Raw genomic sequence first — 25,497 nt, 5'->3', positions numbered from 1 at the left:
TATTGCAGGGAGGAGCCACTGGGGCTGAGCTTTTCCTTCTCTGAGGGGACGCTCGCTGCTGTAGGATCTCCAGAGGGTCACTGCCACGGGTGTGGGGCTGTGGCAGCACCCACAGCATCCCTGCTGTCCCGGGGGATGCGTGGGATGGCACAGGCAGAGCTGTCCTGGCCGTGTGTGCAGAGGGTGTGCGGGTGGCACCCTCTGGGGTGGCACTGCCGGCTCAGACAGGGGCTCCTTCTGTCTCTGGACTGCTTGGGACAAACCCAATGTCACCCCACGGGAACACACTCCACATTTCCAGCTGAGAGGATGTGAGGGAGTCTTGATTGTCTGTGGGGCCTGGAGCCCGGGACAGACTGCCCATCAGGGGGACACAGACTCCCCCCATAATTCCAGCAGCCTCTGGGTCACCTCCCTGGGGATCTCCAAGGGCCACTGTCCCACTCCTACGACAGCAGGATGTGACAGAGGACACGCTGAAGGGGTTCAGGCCCAACCAGGCATTTCCTTGGCCTGGATGGCTGATGGCAGCTGTATTTCAGTATCTTCTTTTATGATTTAATCTTTCATTATCTCTGCATACATGCCGTGGCCCGATTTAATCAGTTCTCTCCCATTAACGGATCAATAGCAGTGTGCTCCAGAGCAGCCAGTGCCAGGCACCTTAAATAACAATGTTTTATTTATTAATCAGATAATCTCCATTTCCTCTCAGCTAGAAATGAGCAAATAATGACAACCGATACTAGAGATACATTTTAATCATGATACCAATAAAAGATAGCTGCGAGTTCAGAAGAGTGAGTTCAGCACATGCTCTCGGCTTCCTCTGAGGTTTAGACAGGGCTCAGCTTGCTGATTCTGTTCAACCTTCTGTTGAAACCCAGGTCTCTTGGGTTACACCTGGATCTGGGTCCACGTGCTCCCAAATCTGGAGCAGATCCCCAAAGATGTGTGATTTCACTAGGCTTGGTCTGGAGGTGATTTCAAGCTGGGAGAGCCATCCTTGCCTTGGGATCCATTCCTGTTAATTTACATATTCCCGTATTTAGGGACTCTGGTTGTAGATCAGGACTTTCAGTGCTGGGACAAGCACTGACACACGTTAGTGATGCCCAGCTTAACCTGCACCTAACACTCCCCTCACCACTCGTATTTACCTGAAGTTTGGGGTGACTGTGGGACATTCAGGCCAGCTGATAACAGGGAGCTCTTGTCATTCAGGTGCTTACAAAAACCCCCAATTTTCCCCAATTTTTCTTGGCAGGGAGCGATCTCAGGTGTACCTGTCTGTGGGGTTAATGCTTCAGACTGTTCCCCTGCAGCTTTTTAGCCCTATTCAGGCTGCAGCCCCCTGTAACCTCAGCCCACAGAACCCACTGCTGACCTCACACGAGGGAAAGTGAAGTTTGCAGGCTGAGTCAGCACTTCACCACAGCATCCAACCTGCCCAGAGCCAGCCCCGGGCAGGGAGCACCCAAATCTGGGCCCCTCCAAGCCTCTTCAGTGAACTCCATTGAATTATCTGCTCATGTTTCACTTCATATTTAACCCTTCCTAGATGCAGATGACTGTTGGCTCTGATATTTCCATGACTGTATTAGATAAAAGGAAGCTCATCTACGGTATTTTCGGTACACTGGCAGCCCAAACAAATGTGTCAATAAATAAATTGCCTGCAGCCTCTGCCCACTTGTTTCTCGAAAGGAAATGACCCTGTAAGAGTGAGTGCCCACTTCTTTTACCTCACTGCTATTTTTAGCTGAGGCTGTGAAAAGTTTCCATTGAAGACCTGCTCCTGTCATTTCCTGGGTAGAGCAAACAGGAAGCTCTGAGAGAGCGGGAGGAGGTTCTGGCCTCAGGCTGGACCAACCTCCCCTCCCTCTGGCTGCTCCCTTGCACTGCAGAGCAGCACACACCGAGCACCCCCGTGGGCTTTGTTTGCCACAGTTCGCCCCAAAGCCCGCAGGGGACAGTGGCAGGTAGGATGCTGTGCAGCAGGAGAGGGCAGGAGTTCTGCTTCGCTTGCCCAGATCATCTCCAGGAGGCACCAGTCTGGTTGAAACCAGGCAGTTCCCAGCAGGAATTAGAAAGAGCTACGCCATGGGCTGTTAATGGTGGGATTTTTGAGCGTGGAGTTCCTGGAGTACAGCCCCCCACAGCCAGTAACAACATGGGGCTTTGAAAAAACACAGATTTTACTTTCTCAGAGACAAATCCCAGCATGCAGAGAGGAGGGAGATTTCAAACCATTAATCATAACTATTAAAAACTAATTCAAGTGTTCCCCTTCTCAGAGACTTGCCAGAGATTGGGCACAAGGTTTTTTTAGAAAGGGGGTAGTGGTGAAATACTGTGTTAATTAAGACTATGTTAATTCGTGTTTTTCATAAACATTTTTTAGAGATGGGATAGAGTATAAAGGAGTCTTACAGCTGCAAACCTGAGGATTAATCAGTCTTGGGTGAGGGTCTGCTTTGGTTTGAGTTAGTTCCTGTTTCAGCCCTCAAATATCAAAATCATTTAGATCTGGGGTCTGAAACTGAGAAAAATTGGCTTTCAGGTTGTAAGGCAACTTTGTCAAAGTATCTAAACAGTTTCTACACCATGATGAATACAGCACCAAGGAGCTGCAGGTGAAATGGAGCCCCCAAAAAGGCAGTTCTAGATGCTCATGGTTTAGGTCTCTCCTAATTAAAGTTCAGGGATTTCTGCACTTAAATTCCAGAGAGAGAATTGTTCCAGGAGGTGCCAAAGGGTGCTTTAGGCAAGTGAGTTTGAAAAGTTGCCAGGAGACATTGGCTTTTGTAAAGGAAGTGATTTTGTTCTGACTTTTTAAACAGACAGCAAAGTTCTTCAGTGTCTTCTCTTGAGCTTTATTAAGAAGCCTGTCCCACCCTCTCACATGGAAGTTGTTTGTGCTACAGTCTGCAAACAAATGATAATAAAAATGTAAAGCAGGTAGAGCCTAGAGTGGGATTAAAAACCCAAACATAAGCCACCCAAATGCAAACTTTTTCACCTGAATTGCAGTCTGTGTTTTCATCACTGTCCACTGTATTTCCTCCAAACCTGGCCTTTTTCTCTTCAAAAGATTCTTCTTTCAGCCTAGTGAAAATGTGAAAATTCTTAGATACTTAGAGATGTTTCTTTCTTTTCTCCCTGGGGTAAGGGCAGTGTCTGTGACAGAGGGAGGGGTGTGTGAGGGATGTGGCAGGTCCTGGGCACGTGCTGCAGCCTCTCTGTGTTTTATGGCACTTGAAGCACGGTGAAACCCCCTCTCCCCACTCCTTCCCCCTTGCCTTCCTAAGAGGTGTAGTCTGGGCAAACAGAACTATTTAGGTTTTAATTAAGTTATGAATGCAGAGGGGATGTTTTCAGCTTGACTGCCCAAGGATTGCTTTTACTTTTTACTTGTCGTGATGTTGGAAGTGCTCTAATGTTTCCTCCTCTTTCTTTATTTCCCAGTTAATGAAATTATCAGGAAGGAATTTTCTGGACTCCCTGCCAGAAATCAGACATAGAAGAAGAGATTTGTGAGACAACTTTTACTGAATCCTTCCATAAGTGACCTCTTAGATCCTTCCAGTGCCCCTGCAACCTCCAGCTTCCTTTGCACTTCATCTCCAGGCAGCGACTCAGTGTGAGGAACAATGAATTGGCACCAAGTGACAGCCTTGACTGAGCAACTCGCCACCTCTGTCTGTAAACACCACGAAGGACACCCTTCCTTTCATCCAGAGATCACATTGTTCTCCTGGAACAGAGCATCTGTCTGAGGAAACACTTCAAGCCTGCTGCAAACCATCTGTCTGTGCATCCATCCGTCGCAGGGAGACAGGACCTGTCCCCTGAGCAGGGCACAGAGCCTGGGGGTGGACACTGGGGGTGGGGAAAGGGGAACAAAGAGTAATATATTCCATGAAAGAGTAACACCATCCTGCAGGTCACTAACAATGATTTGCCCTCCAGGTTTCAAAGCCCTCCTGAGAAATTTTATTATTGTAGGAAACTGACCCAAGCTCGCTCAGCCTTCATCCAGTCTGGGATCAAAAGCCAGTTTTCTCTGAGCACTGATTGGTATTTCAGACAGGAGATGTCAGCTGAATCCAGGAGTTTTCTTCATTTTTCTTGTCAGACTGGATAGGAATTTGAAGGAGAGGGATTCTCATAGACAACCAGTGAAAAGAACAATTCAGCAGTTGCAACGCCTGTCCCAAGGTAAAATAAACCCAGGTAAAACAGAGATTAATATATAGGAGTCACAGTAAATCCAAAGATTTTATGATTGATCCTTATTAATATTTAGGCAGTGTAGGAACACAGATATTTTCTCTCTTACAAATTGTTGCTCTTTCTTGTCATGTAGAATCTGCTTTTGGCTAGTAACTTGTCTCATTTAGCAGCTGGAACATTTACTCACCCAAGCTGCAGAGGAACATAATTGCATCTTACAGAAGCCATACATTCCAGAGAAAATATACACTTATTTATATTCACCTTGCCTCTTTAGCTTTGCAAAGCTACCAGCAATTCCTGGAAAGGTTTCATTTCCATGTGAGTTAGTATTTTGTTACGTTTTGCTTCGTGTCTTAGAATATCCTGTCCTGACTCCTGCTTAGCACATTCCAGGTAACCACTGCCACCTGCAGTTGTACAGCTACAAGTTAGAACATTCAGGAGAGTCAGTGCCTCCTCAATGGGATAAAAAGACTTCCTGAGTGGGTGATCAGTGTACAGTAAAAGATAACCATAATATTTTAGGAATTACATAGTAATCTTTCCTGGTCTTATAAATAAGGAATGCTGGTATTTTCAGGAATGCAGAGCCTGAGCTCTGCTCTGGAAAGCACAGTGAAACTAATCCAGTTTTCAGTTGTGTCACAGCAAACTTTGCAGAACACGAGCGTGTCCACTGCTCACAGCAGGAATTAGGTGATGGGAATACAGCAGAGCAGCCCCAAAATTGGTTCCCCAATGTCTCAAGAAAGATTTTACACAATCCCTGCAGAGCATGTGCTTGGTCCAACAAAAATCTCTTCAGGACTATCAGGAAGAATATCTTTTCTGCCACTAAAAACTGGTGCTTAAACTCTGCAAGGTCTTGGGGTTTCGAGTGGGAGACAGAAGCATTAGGTTCTTCAGAACGCCTGACCTGGGTCTCAACTAAAATTTGGCCCTTAAACAGAAATCTGAATTTCACAAGAGCAGCTCTGAACTCCAGATTCAGCCCAGCTCAGATCCAGAACCAGAGCAGAGCACTGCACATCCCAGCCTGGCATTAATGGCACACCCTGGCTTCTGTTTCTACTTTGTGAGATTCAAATCTTTCATCCCAAAATGAGTCCCCTGTATCCCGTCACCCAGAACTGCCAGGATGCCTCATTGTGGTGCTCTCATTGTGAGCTCTGCTCTGCAGCAGCACCCCTGGTGCCATGGCCAAGCCTCAGCCGGTACCTGCCAAGGTGAAAACGGCTTTTTTTTAATTGCTGACTTTTACAGAAACAAAACTGAGGCCCAGACTTGTGAACAGGGGAATTCCTGTTAGAGTGCACTCAGCAGGACTCTGACTGGCTCACACGCCTCAGAAAGCTATTTTGGATTGTTGTAAACTGTCAGTGGGCCAGAATCTGACACATATTAAGGGATTTTCATGCAGTCTGATGAATTAGATGATCCTGACATATTCTAAAGGCCAGAAGTTGCCTATCAGAAGTTCTTTGCTGCAGCTGAGTAAAAGAACAGACCAAATGCATCTCCCATTTTCACACTTGGATGTATCAAACGTTTTCCATCATCCAGCCAGTAAAGTACAGGAGAAATGTAAAAGACAACCCAAAAACCCATCCGCAGGAAAAAAAATCCTCAAATTACTGGCAGAACCTTCTCTCTTGCTGGATTTTAAATAGAAGCTCAAAGAAGCCCAGGAAGGTCTTTTCAGATCTGTGATGTGCTGATGCTGCTGCTCTGGTGATTGCAGCAACCACTCATCAATTTAGGAGTATAATTTTTTGCGTATTTATTTTTAGATAATATCAGTTTAGAAAACAGAGGGGGAAACTAAAACGTGGTGCTGGATCTGAACAAACAGCAAGGTCAGTGTTTAAGTTCTGCCTTATGGATTGTAGATGCTGAAATGTCCTTTTAATACCTTAAACCCCAAAAGGAAAGAGTAGCTGGAACCTGTAACATCTGGCTTTAGACGTGGAGCAAAGGCTGTTCAGGGGCCAGAGGGACCCAGGCAGGCAAAGCCCTGCAGTGCTGCATGGAACTGCTCTGCAGGCTGCACCCAGAGACCTCTGCAACCAAAATACACCAGATTTCCACTGTGCTGATGTGTTCTTCAGGCACTTTGCTATAGAGGGGGAGAGAGGGTTGGATTTTCAGTTGTTGGATTTTTTTGTGTGTGTTGGTTTTTGTTTGTTTTGGTTTTTTGTTTGGTTTTTTGTTTGGTTTTTTATTTTGGTTTGGTGTTTTTTTAGTTTTTTGGGGCTGATATTTTTTTGTTTGTGTTTTTTTGGGGGGGGGGGGCAGGGGAGGAGTTTTCTTATGTGCTACAGGTGCTCTAGTCACGCTTACATTGACTGTATTCCTTCCTCATCTTTGATGCATAGGTATTAATCTATGTACATATACATGTAATTTATAGAATACACCCACACAGAGAGGGACTATTTACAAGGGCTGGTAGTGACAGGACAAGGCAGGGAATGGCTTCAAACTGATAGAGGGTAGCTTTAAATCAGAAATCAAGATAAAAATTATCTGTGGGAGGGTGGGCAGGCCCTGGCACAGGGTGCCAGAGCAGCTCTGGCTGCCCCTGGATCCCTGGCAGTGCCCAAGGCCAGGCTGGACACTGGGCTGGGAGCAGCCTGGGACAGTGGGAGGTGTCCCTGCCATGGCAGGGGTGGCACTGGGTGTTGTTTAAGGTCCCTGCCAGCCCAGGCCATGCCCTGATCTCTGTGGGTGTATTTTATATTCATGATTAGAAAGGAACACCCTGAACAGAGCTGGGTCACTCCTGTGCTGGCTCCCAGCACCTGAGCAGCTCAGGGTGGAGGGTTCACCCCATGTATTCTCTAGACAACATTTAGGGTTCAGTCACAGCTGCACGAGCTCAGGCTGTGCTGCCCCATCTGCTTTTCCATGCAACAGTAGTTAAATAATTCAGCTTCAACCAACTTTATATTTATTTCCAGAGAAAAGGAGCATCCTCAGACATAGTGTTGTGCATTGTTGTCTCTTTAAAAAGGAAGCTGATATGTTAAAATCATATAGCTAGGCTGAAGAATTTCAATATATACAGTACTAAATTATTTCCTGTTCTTGCTGAGCAGTGTTTTTCCAGTATTAATATTTTTGTTAATACAACTTTCTCTCTGTAGAAGCACAAGCTTAACCTTGGAAGAGTTAATAGCATTTTGTGAGCAATTTGTTCTCACTTCATCTGGAAGATAGCCATATTTGCACATGAGGAAGTTCTGTCTTTCCTCAGTTATCTGAATGTTTCACCACAGTGCCTTCCTGCCATTGTACCAAAGGCCTACAAATACCTTGTCTGCAGGGTGAACAACTCTAATGCATTTTCCATCAAAGTTGCACCATGAAGTTCATGGGGCTCATTGGAACTCAAAAGTTCATCTCTTTATTTGTGTTGTGTGTGTGTGTTTTTTTTTTTTTTTTTTAATTTCCATTTTTCCATCCAAGCTTTGGCTGCAAATACAGGAGGAGCTTCTATAAACTTCTGCATCAAATATACGTAGAATAAAAACCATCATTCATGATATGTAAACAGTCTGAGAGTGGATTGGGAGTGGGCAGATATCAGGAAGATTTTTTTTTGTCTGTTATGAGTGTTGGAAGTCGAGTTTGCCAGGAGAGCAATTGCTTGTGAAGATACTTGCAATGAAATATGAAGTCCTGTTTTTGTTTTTCTCCATGAGAATGAGCAAAATGTAAGATCTGAGCAACAGCAATGGAGTGAAAGTGTCTCATGTATGTTGTTTTTATTGGTAGAAAGAATGTAGAAGAGTCATGGGTTTTGCACTTGCTTTATTTGTATCCATGTAAATATGTATCCCTTCCATTCTCCCTGTAGGAATACGGCATTTCCTGAATGTAGAGTATTCCCAAAACCAGCACTATGTTATTCTGTATTGTATAAAAAGCTGCTGCTTCATAACATATCTAAACCGGTTCTCAAAGTAGCTAGCATGTTTTTTAAAGTGTATTTTGTAATCCATATCTTTACCAAAAAAAAAGTGACTGTGCTTTTTGTCTGACCAAATATGCAATAACTTTTGGATTAAGGTTAGTATTTATAAAGGATCAATTTTCATTTTCTGAATGCCTTACTTTTCTATGCAATTGTTGTTGAATTGTTGTTGTCCTAAAAAAGATGTATTTGATAAATTTCCCAAAGACTTCAAAGACAGCTTTAAACGCTTGAGAAATATGTTTCTAAATATTTCAATCTGACTTTTTCCCCTGCATTTCTTTCCAAATTGCTACTTAATAGGGAACAATTTTCTGCCAGATGGGACTCAAGAAAATGACTGTCTTAATTTCAAATCTTAAACTGATTCAGATCCTCATCATTTTTGCACCACTTAAATCATCTGATGTTCCAGTTTAGCTGCAGTTCTGAGTGTTTGTTATTTATGTTCCATATTCCTGTGCAATAGGAAGAGATGCCACTGCTGGGTCTCGATGGGGTGAATTGTAAAATTCTCCAGAAATCAACTCTTCCTCATCATTTACATTGCAGTGGTTTCTTACCTGTGAGGCAGCACTCTGCCACCACACGTGAAAGGTTGTAATTCTTTATTCATCTCAGTTCAGAATGAATAATCCACCTTTGGGAACGTTTGACATAAGATTGGCATCTGTATCTGTAGTACCTGCTGTGTTATAACTGCAGGGGTGACAGCTGATACCAACTTCTGTAACTACCAGCCAGAATCAAACCCACTCTGGTCTGTTTAAGGTTTGTTTAGCCATTTTCATTGTTTCAGGGGTATAAAAATATAAATTAGTACCTGCACATTGCAATAAACTTCACCTGAAGGTGCTGATGCTGTAAAAGATGATCTTGACTGCAGAGAGTGGTTACCTGGGGAAAAGGTGGGGGTGAGTTTCCTTCTGTAATGCATAAAATAGCAACACTGGGTAGAAAGCTGCAGAAGGACTGTGTCTCAGAAATGAATAATGTTTTTAAAACCCAGGAATCCCCAGCTGTGCTGTTGGAATCAGCAGTTATTGCAGGATTGCCCCTGCTCTGAGCAGGGCCTGGCCCAGTGTGCTGGTGACACCTGGGCACAGAGAGTCTGAACAGTGCTGGCCTGCCTGGCACTCAGGTTTTTGTCTGTAATTATGAAGTGATTCCCCCCAAAGTCCAGGCCTGCCCTGGATGTTCAGGTAAAGCCATATTTTAATAGGCACACGAGTGAGCGTTTGTCACTCCCATCATCCTAACAGGTGTCTTTTGAATCAAATTGCTTGTTCAAAACCCTGACTCACAATTGAAAAGGGGTTTATATCATTCACATTCCTACAACAACGTTGTTAACCTCCAATGTAATGATTTTTTGCTATCTGTAAAGTATTTTTATATATTGCCTGTACTATGGTAGATTAGCAATAAATGAAAGGGCATCATCTACTGCAAGAGTGTTTGGTCTGTTCTTAAATACCTTTACTGCCTTTGATAAATGAATATCATGAGTCACCCACTTGTCTTCTTGTCCTTGTCACCCTCCTAAATGCTCAGGAATGGGATGTGCAAAAGGTGCAGAGTACAGAGCATTTCATCATCAATGAGCTGCTGAGCTCCTCTTTGTGTCAGGATCCCACCCAGGTTCTGTGGATGAGACTGAGCCACACTGAGACTTCTTCATTTTCTCTTAATGTCTGTTTTCCCTCTTTTAATTTTCTATTCCCACCATCCCAACAAAAAGCCCCAAACAATCCACATCAACAGCTACTGCAGAGTCTTGACCGTAATAAAGCAATAATTTCCAGCTATGTAAATGTCCTCCTGCATCATGCCTTTTTAGAGACTGGGGATGGACTCCACGTCACTTTTTTTCATCTAAATCTTAATTCTGCATTTCTCTACTGGAGACACTAAAAGAGACATTTTCATACTGCTGTGCTGGAGGGATGCCCAGAGCCCATTATGGCCCAGTGAGAGTCGAGTTTATACAGCATTCAATTAAAGACATTTACCTTAACAAAATCAATATTATCCTTTGCATTTAAAACCAGAGAATTCAAACCATATTCCATGCATTTGTTGGCCATGGAGCGAGTGCTTTGCTTTGCTTATTCACAAAAGCCTCAGAGCAAGGGCCATGTGGAAGTTCTTAACTCCCAAACCCTGTACAAAGGCTGGGAGCCTCACAAACCAGACAGGCTTCGCCAACAAAGAAGCTGTTACTGGCTAGGAGAGAACATTTTATGATGAGCAAATATATGGCATATAGGGTTTTAGCTTTATTCAGCAACAGGAAAATTTAAGTAACTTAACCTGGAAATTCCACAGCTACAGTCTGAGAACTTGAGCACCTGACCTGATCCTCTGGCTTTAATTTATGTCTTGGGGCTGAATTAAAGGACTACAACAGTACCCCAGATTTTTCGTCTTAACGGGAAATTTCCTGGATTTTGTAGACTTAACTCGCTCTTTTGTAACCCTTCAACACAGCTGACTTTTTTCCCAGTTTTCAGGGTAGCAGCAAGGAAGAAAAATCCATGTTTCTAATGAACATCTGGGTCTCGTATGAGCACTCGCATGCTCCGCTGTGTAAATACGCGATTTACAGCTTCTTTTTCTTTTTTGAAATACAAATGTAATTCAGTCAATTTAAGAAGCTGCCTTTCAGTTTCAGAGCAGATTCTTTTCTAAATACATCATCACTGGCTTGCTCAGGTGGCCACGCTCAACTGGGCTGCTCCAAGGGAAGAGGAGCTCCCACCCAACACCATCCTCATCCTCCCTGTGCCTTACTTGGACTGGCTGCTCCTCTGAATTCATCATCTCAGTGAACTCAGGGGCTTGAATTAATTTTATTTAGGGAAGGCAAAGCCACAGCAGAGGATTTGAGCTCCTACTGACCCAAAGGGCAAAACTGCACAGCAAAATTGCTGAGGTTGTGAGGGATCACTTGCCCTAAAAACCTGGGAAAGGGAGGTGGGAGAGGCTGGCAGGAGCCACCCTGCACACAAGTGGCCATAGCCAGGCACCTCTTTATTCCACAGACCAAATCACAGCCATATCAAGGAGGGCACAGAGGCAGCCACTAAAATAAAACATTATCTGTTGCACAGACATACACACAAACAGTAGAAGGCTGGATTTTTCTGAGCTTTGCAGTCTACCAGCTGTCTAACTACCTGTGAGAGCTCGGCTCCGCCCAGGGATTTTGGATGCAGTGGATTTCAGGCCAGGGATGGGGTGTGGGGAGCAGCCAACGTCCACCATGCCAGCCTTGTTTTCTTCAGGAACCCTTCCTCTGCCAGCTGCATCATTTCTGAACAGCTCTGGGGTTGAATGCCATTAAAGAAGTTCTTTCTAAATGTTATTAACTGTTTTAAGGGCTGGGCTCTGCTTTGGGCACTAGAGGGTAAGAAATAAGCAGTAACAAACTGCAGTTTAACTCCTCACACCCCCTGGGCTTGACCTGCAGTTTTAGGTTGGCCTGAGTGTATTTTTCATGGACGCTTTATACAACATTATTGAAAGACAAGCAGTGCCATGAACGCCTCCTTAGCTGCCTGATACCCCCAGCACAAGCAGACCCCTGACATCAAAGCCCAACTGATGTTTAATTTCCAAGCTTTTCCATGATGGGCTTCACTAAAGGAAAAGCAGGGGGGGAAAGCTGAGACCTTTCCCTTTTCATTCTCCAGTGACCAGCTCAGCCAGGAACACCTTTCTCTCCTTTCCTTTATTCTTTTCCCCAGTTCCAAACTCAAACAGTTCCATAATCAGGATTTGGTTGGCTTTTATAAAGGGCTCTTACAAGAAACCACATTGGCTCCATCCACCCTTATAAAGGCCAAACAGCATGAAGAATAAATGGAAGGAATAAATGTAATGGGGCTGTGACCACGTAGCTCACACTGGCAGCGTTACATTAACAGCTGGAATCAGGGATCCTAAAGGTCTTTTCCAGCCTAAATGATTGTCCGATTTTCTAGGCTTTGCTCTGGGAATGGGCCTCGCTTTGCCTCAGAACGTCACTGCTCCCTCTCAGCTGCAGGCTGGGACTACAGCAAAGCTGACAGAAAATGTGCTCTTTACACTGCAGAGAGGGTTGAGTGGTTTTTTGCTTCCCCGAGCAAGGAGAAAGGCCGGGAGAGCGGCAGGGCAGGTTCCTCAGCACAGGATGGCAGTGCCATCTGCAGGGAGCTGAGCTCAGCGCCGGTCCCAGCCACAGCCCCAGGGCTGGGAGCCCACCTGGAGAGACCCCCGAGGGACCAGGGGGTGGCCTGGCCATGGCAACCCCCGGGGCAGCAGCTGGCACTGGCCTTGGCTGGGTGAGCCCTCAGAACCTGCCCTGGCACTGGTGCAGAGCCATCGGGGACCTGCAGCCCATCACTGGCCCACGCAATCCCTTCTGTGTCTGGAGCGGGTTTAGGTTCTGAAACTGCAGATTTGGAAGGAACCAGGACCTCTTTGGAAAGGCATTGGAGTCATCTGAGAGCCTCACACAAGGTCTGCAAAGAGCAGCCCCCGACAGGGACTCCCTGGCTCTCAGGAGGAGGAGCAGAACCCCCTGAAGGTGATGAAGAGAACAATTCACTCTGCATCGATCTCATCTGTTGCATGTTCTATAAACAACAGAGCTGGAGGCTGCCCTGGAAGGAGCTGAAAATCAGATGTACTCACTCACCAGTCATGGCTTTACCCAGAGCGTTTTCCAGCAGCACAAATAGGAAAGCACTGAAATGGTGTTTGTTGCCTCACCAAGGAGAGCGTGGCTGCAGGTGAAGAGGCTTCCTTTGAGGAATCATGGTCAGACACAGGCTCAGGACAATCTAACGGGACAGTCCATCTGGTTACACTTCAGACATGGTGCTTTGCTGTCCAACAATTTCCTGCCTGTGCCACTGCATCCAGTTTTCCACCTGGGACTGGAGCCAGAGGACCCCCTACGTTCACTGTCAGTCACAGAGAAATCCAAACATTCCAAAGTTTAAACATTTAAAAATTACAAAATTCCTTGGGGTTATCCAGTGTGTTTTTTCACCCACACAGCACAAATTTCTCAAGGAAGTGTTATGACTTTGTTTGTACAGATGGTGAAACTGAGGCATGGGGAAGGGACTCATCCGAAGCCCCAGCTCCAGCAATGATAACTGGGGACAAACCCCTGTTGTCAGCAGTCTGAGCCTGGATCAGTGTCCATGCTCCTGCTCCCCATCATTCATAGATCTGAGGTGGCTGCAGCTCCTCTGCGCAAGGAATGACCCCGAGGTTCTGCCCATGAGCTGCTGTGCTCAGGTCCCATGGAATCCTCTGCCATGGAAACCACAGGACACCTGGACATTGCGCTGTTGGCACAGCATTCCTGGTGCTCCAGGAGGAGAAACACCAGCCTGTTGTTCTGCTGTGCTTTGTTTCTGATTCATGGATCCCCCTGAAGCAGAAAGGTATTCACTTCATTTCTGGTATGTGGTAGAAAGTGGGATTTCAAGAATGGCCAAAATCCTGCTGCAAAGACAGCAAATTCCATATTTATTCCTGCTTCAGTGGGTACAACATCTGCATACTAATCAGGCAGTCACTGAGAAGCTGTTATGGGCAGAAATACAAGGTATATTTTCTACCCTGTAATAAAAAGGCTTTATTAACCCCCGTTCAAAGCCAGACCTCTCTGGTTTGGAGGCTGGGGTTACCCTCTGTGTGTCTGACATCATACCTGGGCCATTGAGCTGCTTCGCTTGTGTTCCCCTGTGTCAGTAATCCCAGGTGGCAGGAGGAGTGACTCCTGAAAGGAGAGTCCTGGCACGGTGTGGCTGCAGGAAGCTCTCACCTGGCTGTGGATCCAGGTGAAAATCTGCCAGCGCTGGAGGCAAACTGGATTTCATCCCCCTTGGGATCAGGGGCTGGGTCCAGCTGTGTTCCCTGTGGGAGGAGAGGAGGGACTGGGATGAGGTGACCCCACAGAGAGCAGCAGCAGCACTGGCAGTGCCAGCAGGGCGCTGGCACATCGCAGCAGTGCCTGGCTCTGCCCTGCCCAGTCCTGCCCACAGCAGCCGTAAGGAAGCCACTGGCACACCCAGGTGCCAGACAAAGCTCTCTCCCTCTGGCCCCAGGACCCTCGCTGTGCTCTGCTCACCTGCAGTGCTGTTTAAAGCCTGGTTCATTCACTGCCCCGGTGTTCCCATTCATCTCTGTGCAATTTGAAATGTCCCTCTGTACAGCCCCGAGTCCCTGAGCTGTACAAACCTGGCTGGCAGTGAACAACCCTCACTCGAGGTGCTGCACACCACAGACACAGAGTGACCCCCTGAGAGCGTCAGGCCAGTGTTTTCCCAAACCTTTTTTTTTTAAATTTAGCTGTTAAAAGACAAAAGGGGGAATAGGGAGAGGAGTTCATCCCACGAAGTATATTTCTTGGTTGCTGAGAGACTTCAAATCTCCCTAATGAATAAACACAGCGCACTTAATTTTGTTTATGAAAACAGACTTATTGTGATGGCAAAAAGCATGAGTCAGTGCCCTGGGTGAGGGGAGAGCAGCAGCTGGAGACACTCACCGAGAAGCAACGCCTCGGAAACCAGAGCAGCTCTCCTCTCCACCAGTGCCAAGAGATGCAATTTCTCCTCTAACACACACCACCAGCACACAGGGAGTGTGAGAAGGCTTCCTCATGACCTGGCAGTTGGCTGCTGAGCAAATATTGCCATGGAAAGCTGCGGATCTGTGAAGGAGCAGCAGACACTGCACACCCTGAGCCCAGCTCAGCCCAGCCCCAGGATGCTCCTGCTGGAGCTGGGCCGAGCCTGGCCTGGATTTGGGCTCCTGGGTAACAACCAGAGCTGCTGCTGGTCCCTCACTGAAACCCAGCAGAGTCACAGGGGAAGGCGAAGATCTGAGCCCCTCGAGGAGGAGGAATTGCTGACTCCACAAAGCACATTCCCCATTCATCCCTGCATCCCCTCTGATGCATTTGGCATTTATTTTGCTTGGAGAAAATGAGCCAAGAGGGAACTGAACCTCTTCCCGTGGCTTCCTGGCCTGGTGAAGGTCCTGAGGCTTCACATAAGCAGGAGCAGCAGGAGCATTATTTCCTTTAACTGATTTTACTGTCCAAGAAATGTCTCACCATTGGACTCCCTTCCCACACGTCCTGTCCTCCAAAGGGGACTCCGGTGTCTGAGGAGCCCTGAGCTGTCACTGTGACATGTCACCGGCCACCAGCACCCTGCAGAGCCAGGCTGGCAGATCTTCCTCTGCTCCTCAGCACATCTTCATAAATAACCCCAGCCCTGCCTCACACCATGGGCCTGCTGTTCCCCTTCCTCAGCTTCACTGCTGTAAATCTGCCCTGGCTGCACGAGGGATGAAGGATCCTGAATAAGGACCCTCCCAGCCAACTCTCCCTGGACAGAGCCCCTTTGTGTGCTGGGGGGTAACACACAGGGCTCTGTTCAAACAGAACAGGCCAGACACAAGTTCAATGCTTTTCCTTCCTTCCTTAAAAAAGAATTAAAGAAAGGAACCCATTTTCGGAAGGCCAAGCATGGAGGCAGGAAAGAAATTCCAACTAAAAACCTTAAATTGCAATTAAGAACCCTAAATTTCAATTAAGAACCTTAAAAAGCTAAAATTGCTCATCTTACATTGGTACTGCCCCCACGTACACCACAGGAGACGGGCCAAGCTATCCCAGCTCCCTAAAAATGCCCCACAAAGAGACTGAAACAAGTAGAGATGTAAAATTCTGTGTGTTCCACTTTCCACGAAAGGCAGAGAAGAACCTGTCCCTGGAGTTACAATCTTTGATGGCAAAAAGACAACGAGCCAGAAAGGAATTGGAGATTTTAGCTTGGGCTGTCAATTATTAAGGGACCTTTCAAGCTTTTGCCATACAGCAGAAAGAAATGTGGGCTCCTGGAGGCTGGGCTTTGCTCTACAAGCACACAGTCATTATTTTCAGATTTTTAAGCCACTTCTCTAACAAGTCAAACTATTGCTTGTCACACCTGCTGGCAGAGCAAGGCTGGGGCTCGTGGATTTTCATCACTAAAGCCTGCACCTGTAGCCAAAAAATCACCAGCTATAGAATAATAATCATATAACAAAAAGGAGTGTAACTTCTGCAGACTGAAAGATCACATTTATCCAATGGAGAGAAGGTGTCTGGGATCCCAGGAAGCACCCAGGGCTGTGTGGGTGCAGGGTGTGTGTTATACACAGGGTGACCAAGGGGGATTTTCACACTGCTTTGCACTAACTCACATTAAAGTACAGGTACAAAGCACTGAGGTGTGACTGGGAATGGTTCACAGTGAGACTGCTGTGCTCCATGGGCTGGTTTTACCTTTTATGTTATTTCTTTGTCAGTGTGATTGATGCCCCCTGCCTCCCCCAGCCAGGGCTCCCCACACTCAGAGCAAGCTGTTGTTCCAGGGGTGATTGGTTCAGCAATTTCCAGCAGTACCTGTATGCTCCACTTGAAGAATGACTCTCAAATGGTGTGACATATCAAATGAAGCCTTGGCTAAATAAAGGCCAGCAAGCAATAGCAGAAGTCCTTCAGTGGCCTGTGTTAGTTACAGGCCAGTGCTTTCTGTTACTGCAGTCACAGAGAAATTGCCATAAAAGAATGAAAACCTCTGTGATCCAAGACCTTCTGTTCTTTTTCTTTTTGGTACCAGACTTGTCCCCTAAAGCTTAAGATGGTTGAATCATAGATGGATCGTTTTCCCGCTCCTTTGAAGTTCCTGATTAAACAGTGATTTTTCATGGATCTTCAGTACAAAGCCAATTCCTCATCTGCCACAACAGCACAAATGGAAGAGGATGTGACACCAGTCTGAACAAAGTGCCAGAAGTTTCATATAAAACCTGTGACCTCCTCTGGTTCTCACAGAAGTCAAACTTCTCAGGTTCCCTGGCTCCAGAAGATGGACAAGAGGCACCCCGCCCCCAGCAGCATCCCTGGTGCCGTGAGGACCATTGGATTTCCCATTTTGCTGTGCTCTGTGTTCCCCTGGTACAGGAAGGTCTTGGGCCTGCTTAACATACAGATAACTGCTACAAACAAATAATGGAGAACAATAATTTCCCCGTTAGATGCATATGAAATACTCTATATCCAAAAGTACTTATAATTCAGGGGGAAAAATGTATTAAAAACCGATTTTGTGGTACTGAAGCTGGCTCAACCAGCCCCTTTAAAACAAACAAAAAACCTCCTCGAGCACTGTAGATTAGTTGGCTTTTCACCAACCAACTCTGATTGAAAATCAAACGCAGATGTGGGGAGAGGAGCAGCAGTTCCAGCTCTCCCAGCAGCCGCCTGTTGCTGGCACGCTCCCGAAACTCTCCCAGCAAACTGGTACCGGCTGGGCCCCACGGAGCCGGCGTGGCAATTCCACAGCCAGGGCCTTGCTGCTGTCCCTGCTCACACAAACAGAGCTCGCTGCAGCTCACAGAGCAGGATTAAGGCAAAGGACTCACATGGGAAAGCTCAGTTTCCTTACATCCGAGGGGTCTGCATGCAGCTCAGCGTGAGGAGCCACGGAATTCATCCCTGCCTTGTCCTGGAGGATGGGGAGAGTCTTCCTGCACAGGGCAGAGGGGCTCCATCACCCCATAGTGGAGTCAGCAACCAGAGAATTGCAACAGGCTGGGCAAGGCAAGAGCACTGAGCAGCTTTAAACTCCTTTTAAAAAGAACTGAAGAAGAAAGAGAGAGTGTGATGATAAAAGAGGTTTTGTGCTGTGCTGGCAGAGGAGCAGAATTGATGATGTGATGAGTCAGTTCCCTCTCCAGCATTAACAACCCTCAACATCCCTCTTCCAAAAGCAGCCTCTGTTCGAGGTCCCTGGCTCCAACATCATCCTTGGGACAAGGATCTGTCTTCTCTCAAACTTGACTCTTCTTTTGGGGGAAGAGAAAACCACTATGGCACCACGACAAATGGTTCCAGGGCTGAGGAGCTGCCTGAGAGCTGCCTGGCCTCTGGGCAAGAGAGAACATTTTGTGTCAAAATACATCTCATGTGAATGATCCTATTTACGGCACAAATTTCAGCCTATTCTAGATTGTCCTACCCAGAAATATTAGGAGAATTAACCTTGAAAAATTAAAATCAGATCCATTTCCACATGCAGAGCTGAACTTCGCAGGATTCTCTTTTTTTTGGAAGTTCTTACCACTGGGTACACTCCCCTGCACTCCCCGCCTTGTGCAGGTTGCCTGCAGTGCCTATCACACCAATGACACTTTGTCTCTTGGCAAAAGATGTGCAAAATGAGACTTGACTCAGAGACCTGCTCACCAACAGCAGTAAAAATTCCCCTTGAAATGTCCCACAAAAGCAGAGTGAGGAGGTAACCCTGTCTCTCAATGAATTATCTTTGGAGAGTGAGAACTTGGAATATCTCTGCAATATTGGGCAGCAGTGTGTGAGCCTGTAATAACAGAGCCTCAGAAGCATTCATTTTATTAATTTTGTCCTTTTCTCTATAACAAAACAATCTGAGAATGACAATGCCACTAAAGCAGAGAAGGTGGAAATAAGATCCTTGCAAAGAAACCATTCACCACCATGGCCACAGATAGAAGATCAGCTCTGCTTCATGACTCATCTCTGAATCTATAACTATTTAAGTACTCAAGTACTTTGAATTTTATGTGGTCACAATAAATAGCAACAGGCAATTGAATTCACATCCTCAATGTGCAATACTTGCTTGAGGGAAGCTCTCCACCTCACCATCTGCTCTCTCTTCCCCCTTTCTCTTATTCCTGCATCTTCTTAAATTTCTACCTCCTTTTCCTCCCAAGAGAGCACAGAACCCTGAAAAGCACTCCCCACATTGCCAAACCATTTTGAAAGAAACGAGGAAATAGTCCATGAATTTTTACAGGAGCAGCTTTCATACTCTTTACACTCTTTCACCTGCACTCCTGCAGACTCTTTTCACCTGCAGACTCTGGGCACTGCAGGCAGGATCTCAGTGCAGTACAGTCCACATTGGTCCTTCTTCCAGCAAGGAACATGCTGGCTTCACTCAGTAACAACAATAAATAATAATAAATAAATAAGTAATAAAAATAACTGGTCTAACATTGCACAATAAGCACAATCCATGCTGGAAGATGGAACCCCTGCACGCACAGCCCTGCGTTTGTCTCATGGAGCCCAGCCTGGCTCTGCACAAAGACACCCATTTTGCTCCAACCCTTCCCTCAAGACAGAGCTGGAGCTGGACTTAAGCCCAGCAGAGCTTTCATGGGAACCAGCTGCTCACGGGCAGTCTGGGCTGGAAATGGACTTGGACACACAGTCCGTTAATGGCTCAGCACATCCCAAAACCTGGGGAATGTGGCTCTCCTGGGCCTGATGGCTGCTGACCCTGAAACCTAAGGAACAACCATGATTTCAGTGGCAAGAACTTCAGCAGAGCCACCAGCTACTCCAGAGCTGGGGGTCTTCAGCCTTTCTCTTGTTGCCAGAAAGGGCTTTAGTGCTAAACCCAAAGCCTCCCAGGTCCTTTGGTGTGGAGCTCTGTCTGCACTGGGCCTGCCCGAGCCAGGAACCACTTGCCAGCTCCTCCTGCACGGCTGGGGCCCCACCCAGGACACTGAGGTCCTTTTCTGCAGCATCCACCAGTTCTTACTTGTTTTCTTCAGGACTCTGGGTACCCATTAAGTTCCACATCTCCACCATTTCCCTCCCACGTGTCCAAGTGTGCCTCCAGATGGAAGCACCTGCAGCATTCCCGATCCCGAGGCCACTGTGGGAGAACGTGTGTGGGAATTTGGATCAGACAGGGGCTGTTGCAGCATTAGGCCTTACCAGTCACAACCACCCGGGTTCCATCCCTACCTCAGAGAGGGACACAACGTGCACGTTGTTCCCTGTGCTGTTCTCCAAGGGATTCGGGACATCTGCAGTGCATTACAGCCTTCTCAAAGAAATGTTGTCTACATTAAGTACAAGTATTTAATTAGCACTTCATTTAGAGCATGTGGTACAGCTCACAGCTCCAATTTGGGCCAGAGATGATTTTCAGGGGTGGGTGGAAGCAGGGGGTGATGCCAGGAGAGCAGAGCAGCTCCCAGCAGCCGCTCACAGCCCACAGAGTCCGCAGGGAACCTGCCCGACCTGGAACCAGAGAGCAAACACAACTCACAGGAACCACTGGTACCAGTGTCATGTAGGAGAGGACATCCCTTCCCTGTTTGCCACCTGTGGGTACCCCCAGGCCCGTGGGAGGAGGCTGTTCCCGTTCCTGAGGTCCGGGGAGCTGGAAGCTGTTCCGTCCATCCCTGCCCGGACACGCGGCAGGGCCCCGAGCCCAGTCCTGCCTCGCCCCGGGGAAGCCCCGATGATTCAGACACCCCTGTGAGTCACCCTCCCTCCATCCCCCCTCTCTCCATCTCCGGGGAGAGGCTGATGAGCTGCTGGCCAAGGCCAGCACCATTCGGGCTGTGCAGTGTCCCGAGCCCAGCAGGAGCTCCCCTCCCAGGCACACGGGTTCCCTGCTCTCCCCAAATCCCACCTGCACCGCCTGCTCCGAAGCATTCTAAAACGAACTCTCCAGTAACATTCAGTGGAACTTGCCCATGGTTCTATTGGTTCCTCAAGGACTGGGAGATTCCAGTGTCCGTATTGGCCTAAATATTCCCCCTTGGAAGGAGAGCCAAAGCCTCAAATGTGAGTTTCTTGCCAAGGCTGAGAGCAAGTCAAAAGGCATCTCACAGACAGACGAGCAGAATCACTGCCCCAGAGCTGCTGCAGGGATCCAGCTCTGTGTTTCACACCTCGCAAGCTGAAGTCCTGATCTGGCCAACCTTGGATTTTTGCATCTGTTTGAATCCCCAAATCCAGCTACTTTTGTAGTACCTACAAAAAATACAAACAAACAAATATCCCTTAGTACATCCAGCAAATACACTGTAGTATTATCAGAATAAATCTCTACCAGACAGACCAAGAAGCTGTGGTTTTGTGGGATTTTATACACAAATGCACACACATCTATCTACTCATGTACATAGAGATCTATAAATACAGCTATTTGTATATATATGATAAAACCTCTTCCTTGGCAGTACCTAAAACTGCCATTAAAGCCAACGTGACTGGGGGGGATAGACACATAAAATCACTGATTGTCACTTTTCTGGTTTATGTGCAGTGTCTCCACACTTTCCATACTGCAGCCATATCCTGTGCTATCTCTTTGCAAGAGTTCTCCCTGCTGCAAGGGGCACCAGGAATCTATTTTTCACATTTCATTCTGTTAGCGTATTTCTTTCAAGTGTCATACTCCACCAGAATACAGCCATTATCATCCAGTTATCACTGGGGACAGCAAAGGACACAGTTCAGGGACAAACAGCACTGCTGTCGTTTGATGTGAGAGACTCACACACAAAATTTAAATGTTACGTGGATAGAAGGCATTGCACATCTCTGGAGCAGATTTCTGAATGCCAAATACTGTCCTGTCACTCCTAGCCCTTGTAAACAGTCTCTTTCCATCTTTTTTGTGAGCTCCCTTCAGGTACTGGAAGGTCACAGCTGGGTCACCCCAGAGCTTCTCCTCTCCAGGCTGAGCAATCCCAGTTCTCCAGGACAGCTCTCCTGGGGTCTTGTTGAAAATTAAAAGGTTGGTCCCAGTTTGACAAAATGCAAATGCAAAAGACACTTGTCCTGCTCTCTGCAGTGACTGTGATACGTGTCTGCCACAGTAAGAGCAGCTGGAAAAGGCTGAATTTGCTCTTTAGCATGACCTAATTCACACTGTGTGCACGCTCTGGGGAGCAGCGCGGCTGCTCGGCTCCAGCTCGCAGGGCTGGGAGCTGGGGCTGAGCCTCAGCAGATGCAGGAGCAGCACTTCAGCACTGAGCACCTCTGGCTGCTCCCTTGCAACTGCAGGACACGGGGGAGCTGAGTGTTGGGGAGAGGCAGCACATGGAGCCTCTTCTGGGGGAAGCAAAGATGAGGAGAGTGAAAGGAAGGAGCAGGGGTCTCATGGGGAAGAAACTCTGATTTACATTGTCCAAAGGAATAGAAACAGGACATAATGAGGAGACAGGAAAGACATCTTGGGCTTTGATTCTGCTGGCTCCCCTTCTCCTCTCTGCATATTCCCTGGAAGTTTTCCTTGTGGCACAAACTGCTTCATGTGCATCTTGTTTACTTTTGGCCTGGATCACTTCCTTTGGAGCCAGCCCAGCCCCTGTTGGGAACATCAGATAAATCTGGATTCATTTGAAACTCCCTTTTGGAAGAGGCAGGGTTGTCCTTGTCAACATGTCAAGTTAGGAATGCTCCATTTGGTTTAATGGGGCTGGCTTTTGGTTTAATCCAAAAGACTCCATAAACTTCCATTGTAATTTATGCTTAGAGTCTTCGGAACTCAGATTCCCCCCTCCTTTCCTTTCTGTGTTTTTTGGAGGTAGTGGCTCCCTTTTTGAGTTGTGTTCCTTTGCTGTACATCAGATCAATTGTATCCACCAGAGAGGCTCCATTTATTATTCTGGTGTAAGGAAGGGTTCTTATCAATCTGAAAACAATACAATTTTTATGATCTGCAATGTTTAGAAATGCATCAAAGAATGAAGGGAAACCAAGGAAAAGAATATTACAGAAGGGTACCTGAAATCACTGCAGCATCGAGTGGGATCAGACTGATTTCTCCTAACACAGACTTCCCAGCTGCTGCTGGCAAGTGAATTCAGACACAATGGAACAGCAGCTTCTGAAAAGTCTCTGTAGTTGTTACTTTGCTGCTCTCTTACTTCATGGCTGGATGAACTCCCCCACTCCTAAAGGAGATAAACAGGACAGTAAAAGGCATCTGTTACATTAGTAATTGTAGAGTTCTCTGAGGTATCTCTTTATGGCAGCCAAAGTGTTCTAAATACTGAATGAATCAGAGAGGTTCTTGGAGTTTTGAGAGGATGGATAGCTGTGAACTTAGTGCTGAGCTGGCACTCAGGACATCTGGGTTTAAATCCCATCTCTGGCATCTCCAGCATCTGGCACCCACACATCTATTGTGTGACTTTGAATGAGTAACTGCCTGCCATTCCCAGCCCATGGAACAGGGATAATGACACTTCCTCACGCTCCCCTTTGGTCTGTCCGATCCACTTAGGTGAAAAATTAATCAGCTCAGAGCCTGTCCTTCCACAGCCACTGGAGCTGGTCAGCCTGGCACTCAGAGTCAGCCGGGTTTGGCCAACAGAAAGTTTTTCAGAGATGGTTCAACCCTTTTGGAGAAGCTCAAAGGCTGGAAGGGACCTCGTTCCAACCCCTTGCCATGACAGATCCACTATCCCAGATGGCTCCAAGCCCTGTCCAACCTGGCCTCGGACTCTTCCAGGGATGGGGCAGAAACGATGCTGAGAAAGCTCAGCACACTGAGGAAAACATTCCCCCATAACCCTCAGAGCTGGCACAAATAGAGCTGTCAGACATTTTTAATATTTCTCAGCTATTTAAAATGTGAATATTCATCATTCTTGCAAACCAGAGCCTAATTAGATTCATAAATTATTGCTTCAATGTAGAGCAGAACAGCAGCTTGTGTTCTGAAGCTCATTTCACCCAGAGGAGCCCCAGTTACACCTCGTGTGTCCCTGAGCACAGCTATGAGGCACCAAGCACAACACAGGTCTGTTTGAATAGATCTGCTCAACACAGGGCAAAACGACAGGGTTTAGTTCCACAAAGTAATAATTAAAAATGAACAGTTCTACTGTAGGTGTCAAAGTACTGGGCCTACTACATCCCATTATAAATAACAGTAACAATGGTATTAATAATAACTTGAACATCATAAGTTTTCCTCAATAGAAAAATCTAGAAATCAAAAAGACATTGTTTGTATTTGGATTTTCATTAGATAGAAGACTTCCCATTTTAGCCTGGTTTTGGTATAAAAAATAGCACCAGGGTAAGAACCAAACTCTAAATCTGTTCTATTTGTGTTAACAACAGTTCTAATTTCAGACTGCCTCTTTCCTGAACTACATTTTTCTGTATTTCCTTTCGAGAGTTGTCCAAGATCATAGCCTTGAATCCAAAACTTTTACCATTTCTTTGTAGGTCCAGCATCAAATCTCAAGGATCATATTATTTCCTGGAATTTAAGTGTCTCTACAATAGATCAAATACATATTTAAGAAAAAGCTCTTGAGATTATTTAAAATGCATGTTTCTTTTAAGAATATGCAAAGTTAAAGAGGAAATCTGAAATAATAACAACTTAGAGTGAGGCATAAATTAAACACCAGCTATTTCAAATTTTATATAAACTATTATATATTCTCAAATAGTGCATCACTGCTGCTGATATTGTAGAGAAAGTCGAGGGAGTAATTCTGCAAGAAGCTGGACAGTCAAATGAGTAGATGAGCTTTACTTGGAGTAGGAGCAGGGAGAAAAGCAAATTCAGTGTATTTGAGTTTCAGTACATCTGTGCTCAATGAGAGGTCCTTCAGCACTGAGAAACCAGTAAGGAGCTGAAAAAGCAAGAAAACTTCTCTTCTTCTTCCCATTTATCCACACAAATGAGGTGTGAGAGGCTGAGTCCTGTGAGCTCCAAACCTCTGACAGACACATTGATGAGAAACAAGCACTTGGGTTTACTGACTTTTGGGAAAACTTTCCTTAGTCCATAAAAGCCTAATTTTAATCGTAACTCGTGCCTGTGTGAGCTTATGGCTTCTCTTCCTGATGCATCCAAAGCATTTCAAGACAGCTTTTAACTAATAATTTTAAGCTGCTGTTTTTATGGCTTTTAAATTGAATTTCAGGAAACTGCTTTTGAATAAAACCTGAAAGTGAAATCAGGTGTCCCGTAAATAACAGATGCTTGTCAGCATTTCTAACCCAATAAAAATAGAAAACCTGCTCATCTGAATGAATGCCTTCTGATTTACAGAATGGATTGAACATTTATCTATCAGGTCACTCTGAGAGCGGACTTTATAGAGCAAAATAAATCCAACACATAAAAGTCAACATTTACTAAGAAAGTATTTTAAAAGAGCAAATGCAAAACAGCTTTAAATCTGTTCTTCTCCTCTAACGTTTCTGACTGTCGATACAGATCATGACTTTTAGTTGTCATTTAAATAACTTCAGTCAATTCCCCTCAGACATTTCCCTTCCCCTGAAGCAAACAGGGCAGAGGCTGCTAAACCGCTGCTGCAGCACAGCTGGCAGGGCTCCGTGCTGGGGTGGAGGACGGCTGGAATTCTATCACTTATTTCTGTTTCTCCGCAGCTCAGGA

General features: G+C 46.2%; 1 protein-coding gene and 1 long non-coding RNA gene across 10 annotated transcripts in view; one reads left to right on the top strand and one right to left on the bottom strand.

Annotated features, from left to right (window-relative positions):
• NFATC2 (nuclear factor of activated T cells 2) overlaps nt 1-4,181 on the top strand; it is a 78,664-nt gene extending 74,483 nt beyond the window's left edge. For all 5 annotated transcript variants that reach the window (XM_042044993.1, XM_042044987.1, XM_042044973.1 and 2 more), the window contains one exon: nt 3,469-4,181. In XM_042044993.1, coding sequence (XP_041900927.1) covers nt 3,469-3,524 — 56 coding nt within the window. In that variant the 3' untranslated portion in view covers nt 3,525-4,181. The remainder of the gene's footprint in view (nt 1-3,468) is intronic.
• The window catches only part of LOC121672382, a 98,922-nt gene continuing 74,168 nt past the window's right edge, over nt 744-25,497 (bottom strand). For 3 of the 5 annotated variants that reach the window (XR_006018833.1, XR_006018831.1, XR_006018832.1), the window contains exons 6-9: nt 22,854-23,023; nt 20,749-21,092; nt 13,926-14,131; nt 744-4,211 (exon numbers count right to left, since the gene is read on the bottom strand). This is a non-coding gene — a long non-coding RNA (uncharacterized LOC121672382). Of the gene's footprint in view, nt 4,212-7,644; nt 13,718-13,925; nt 14,132-20,748; nt 21,093-22,853; nt 23,024-25,497 lie in introns of those variants that run through there. The other 2 variants (XR_006018834.1, XR_006018835.1) reach the window with 2 other exon arrangements.

Source organism: Corvus kubaryi, unplaced genomic scaffold (assembly GCF_017639235.1).
Source record: "Corvus kubaryi isolate FWS band 111438036 unplaced genomic scaffold, C.kubaryi_AGA036_p1.0 134, whole genome shotgun sequence".
NCBI classification, from domain to species: Eukaryota; Metazoa; Chordata; class Aves; order Passeriformes; family Corvidae; genus Corvus; species Corvus kubaryi.
Note: the sequence above shows the minus strand (reverse complement) of the source record. Positions and strands in the feature narration are given on the sequence as shown.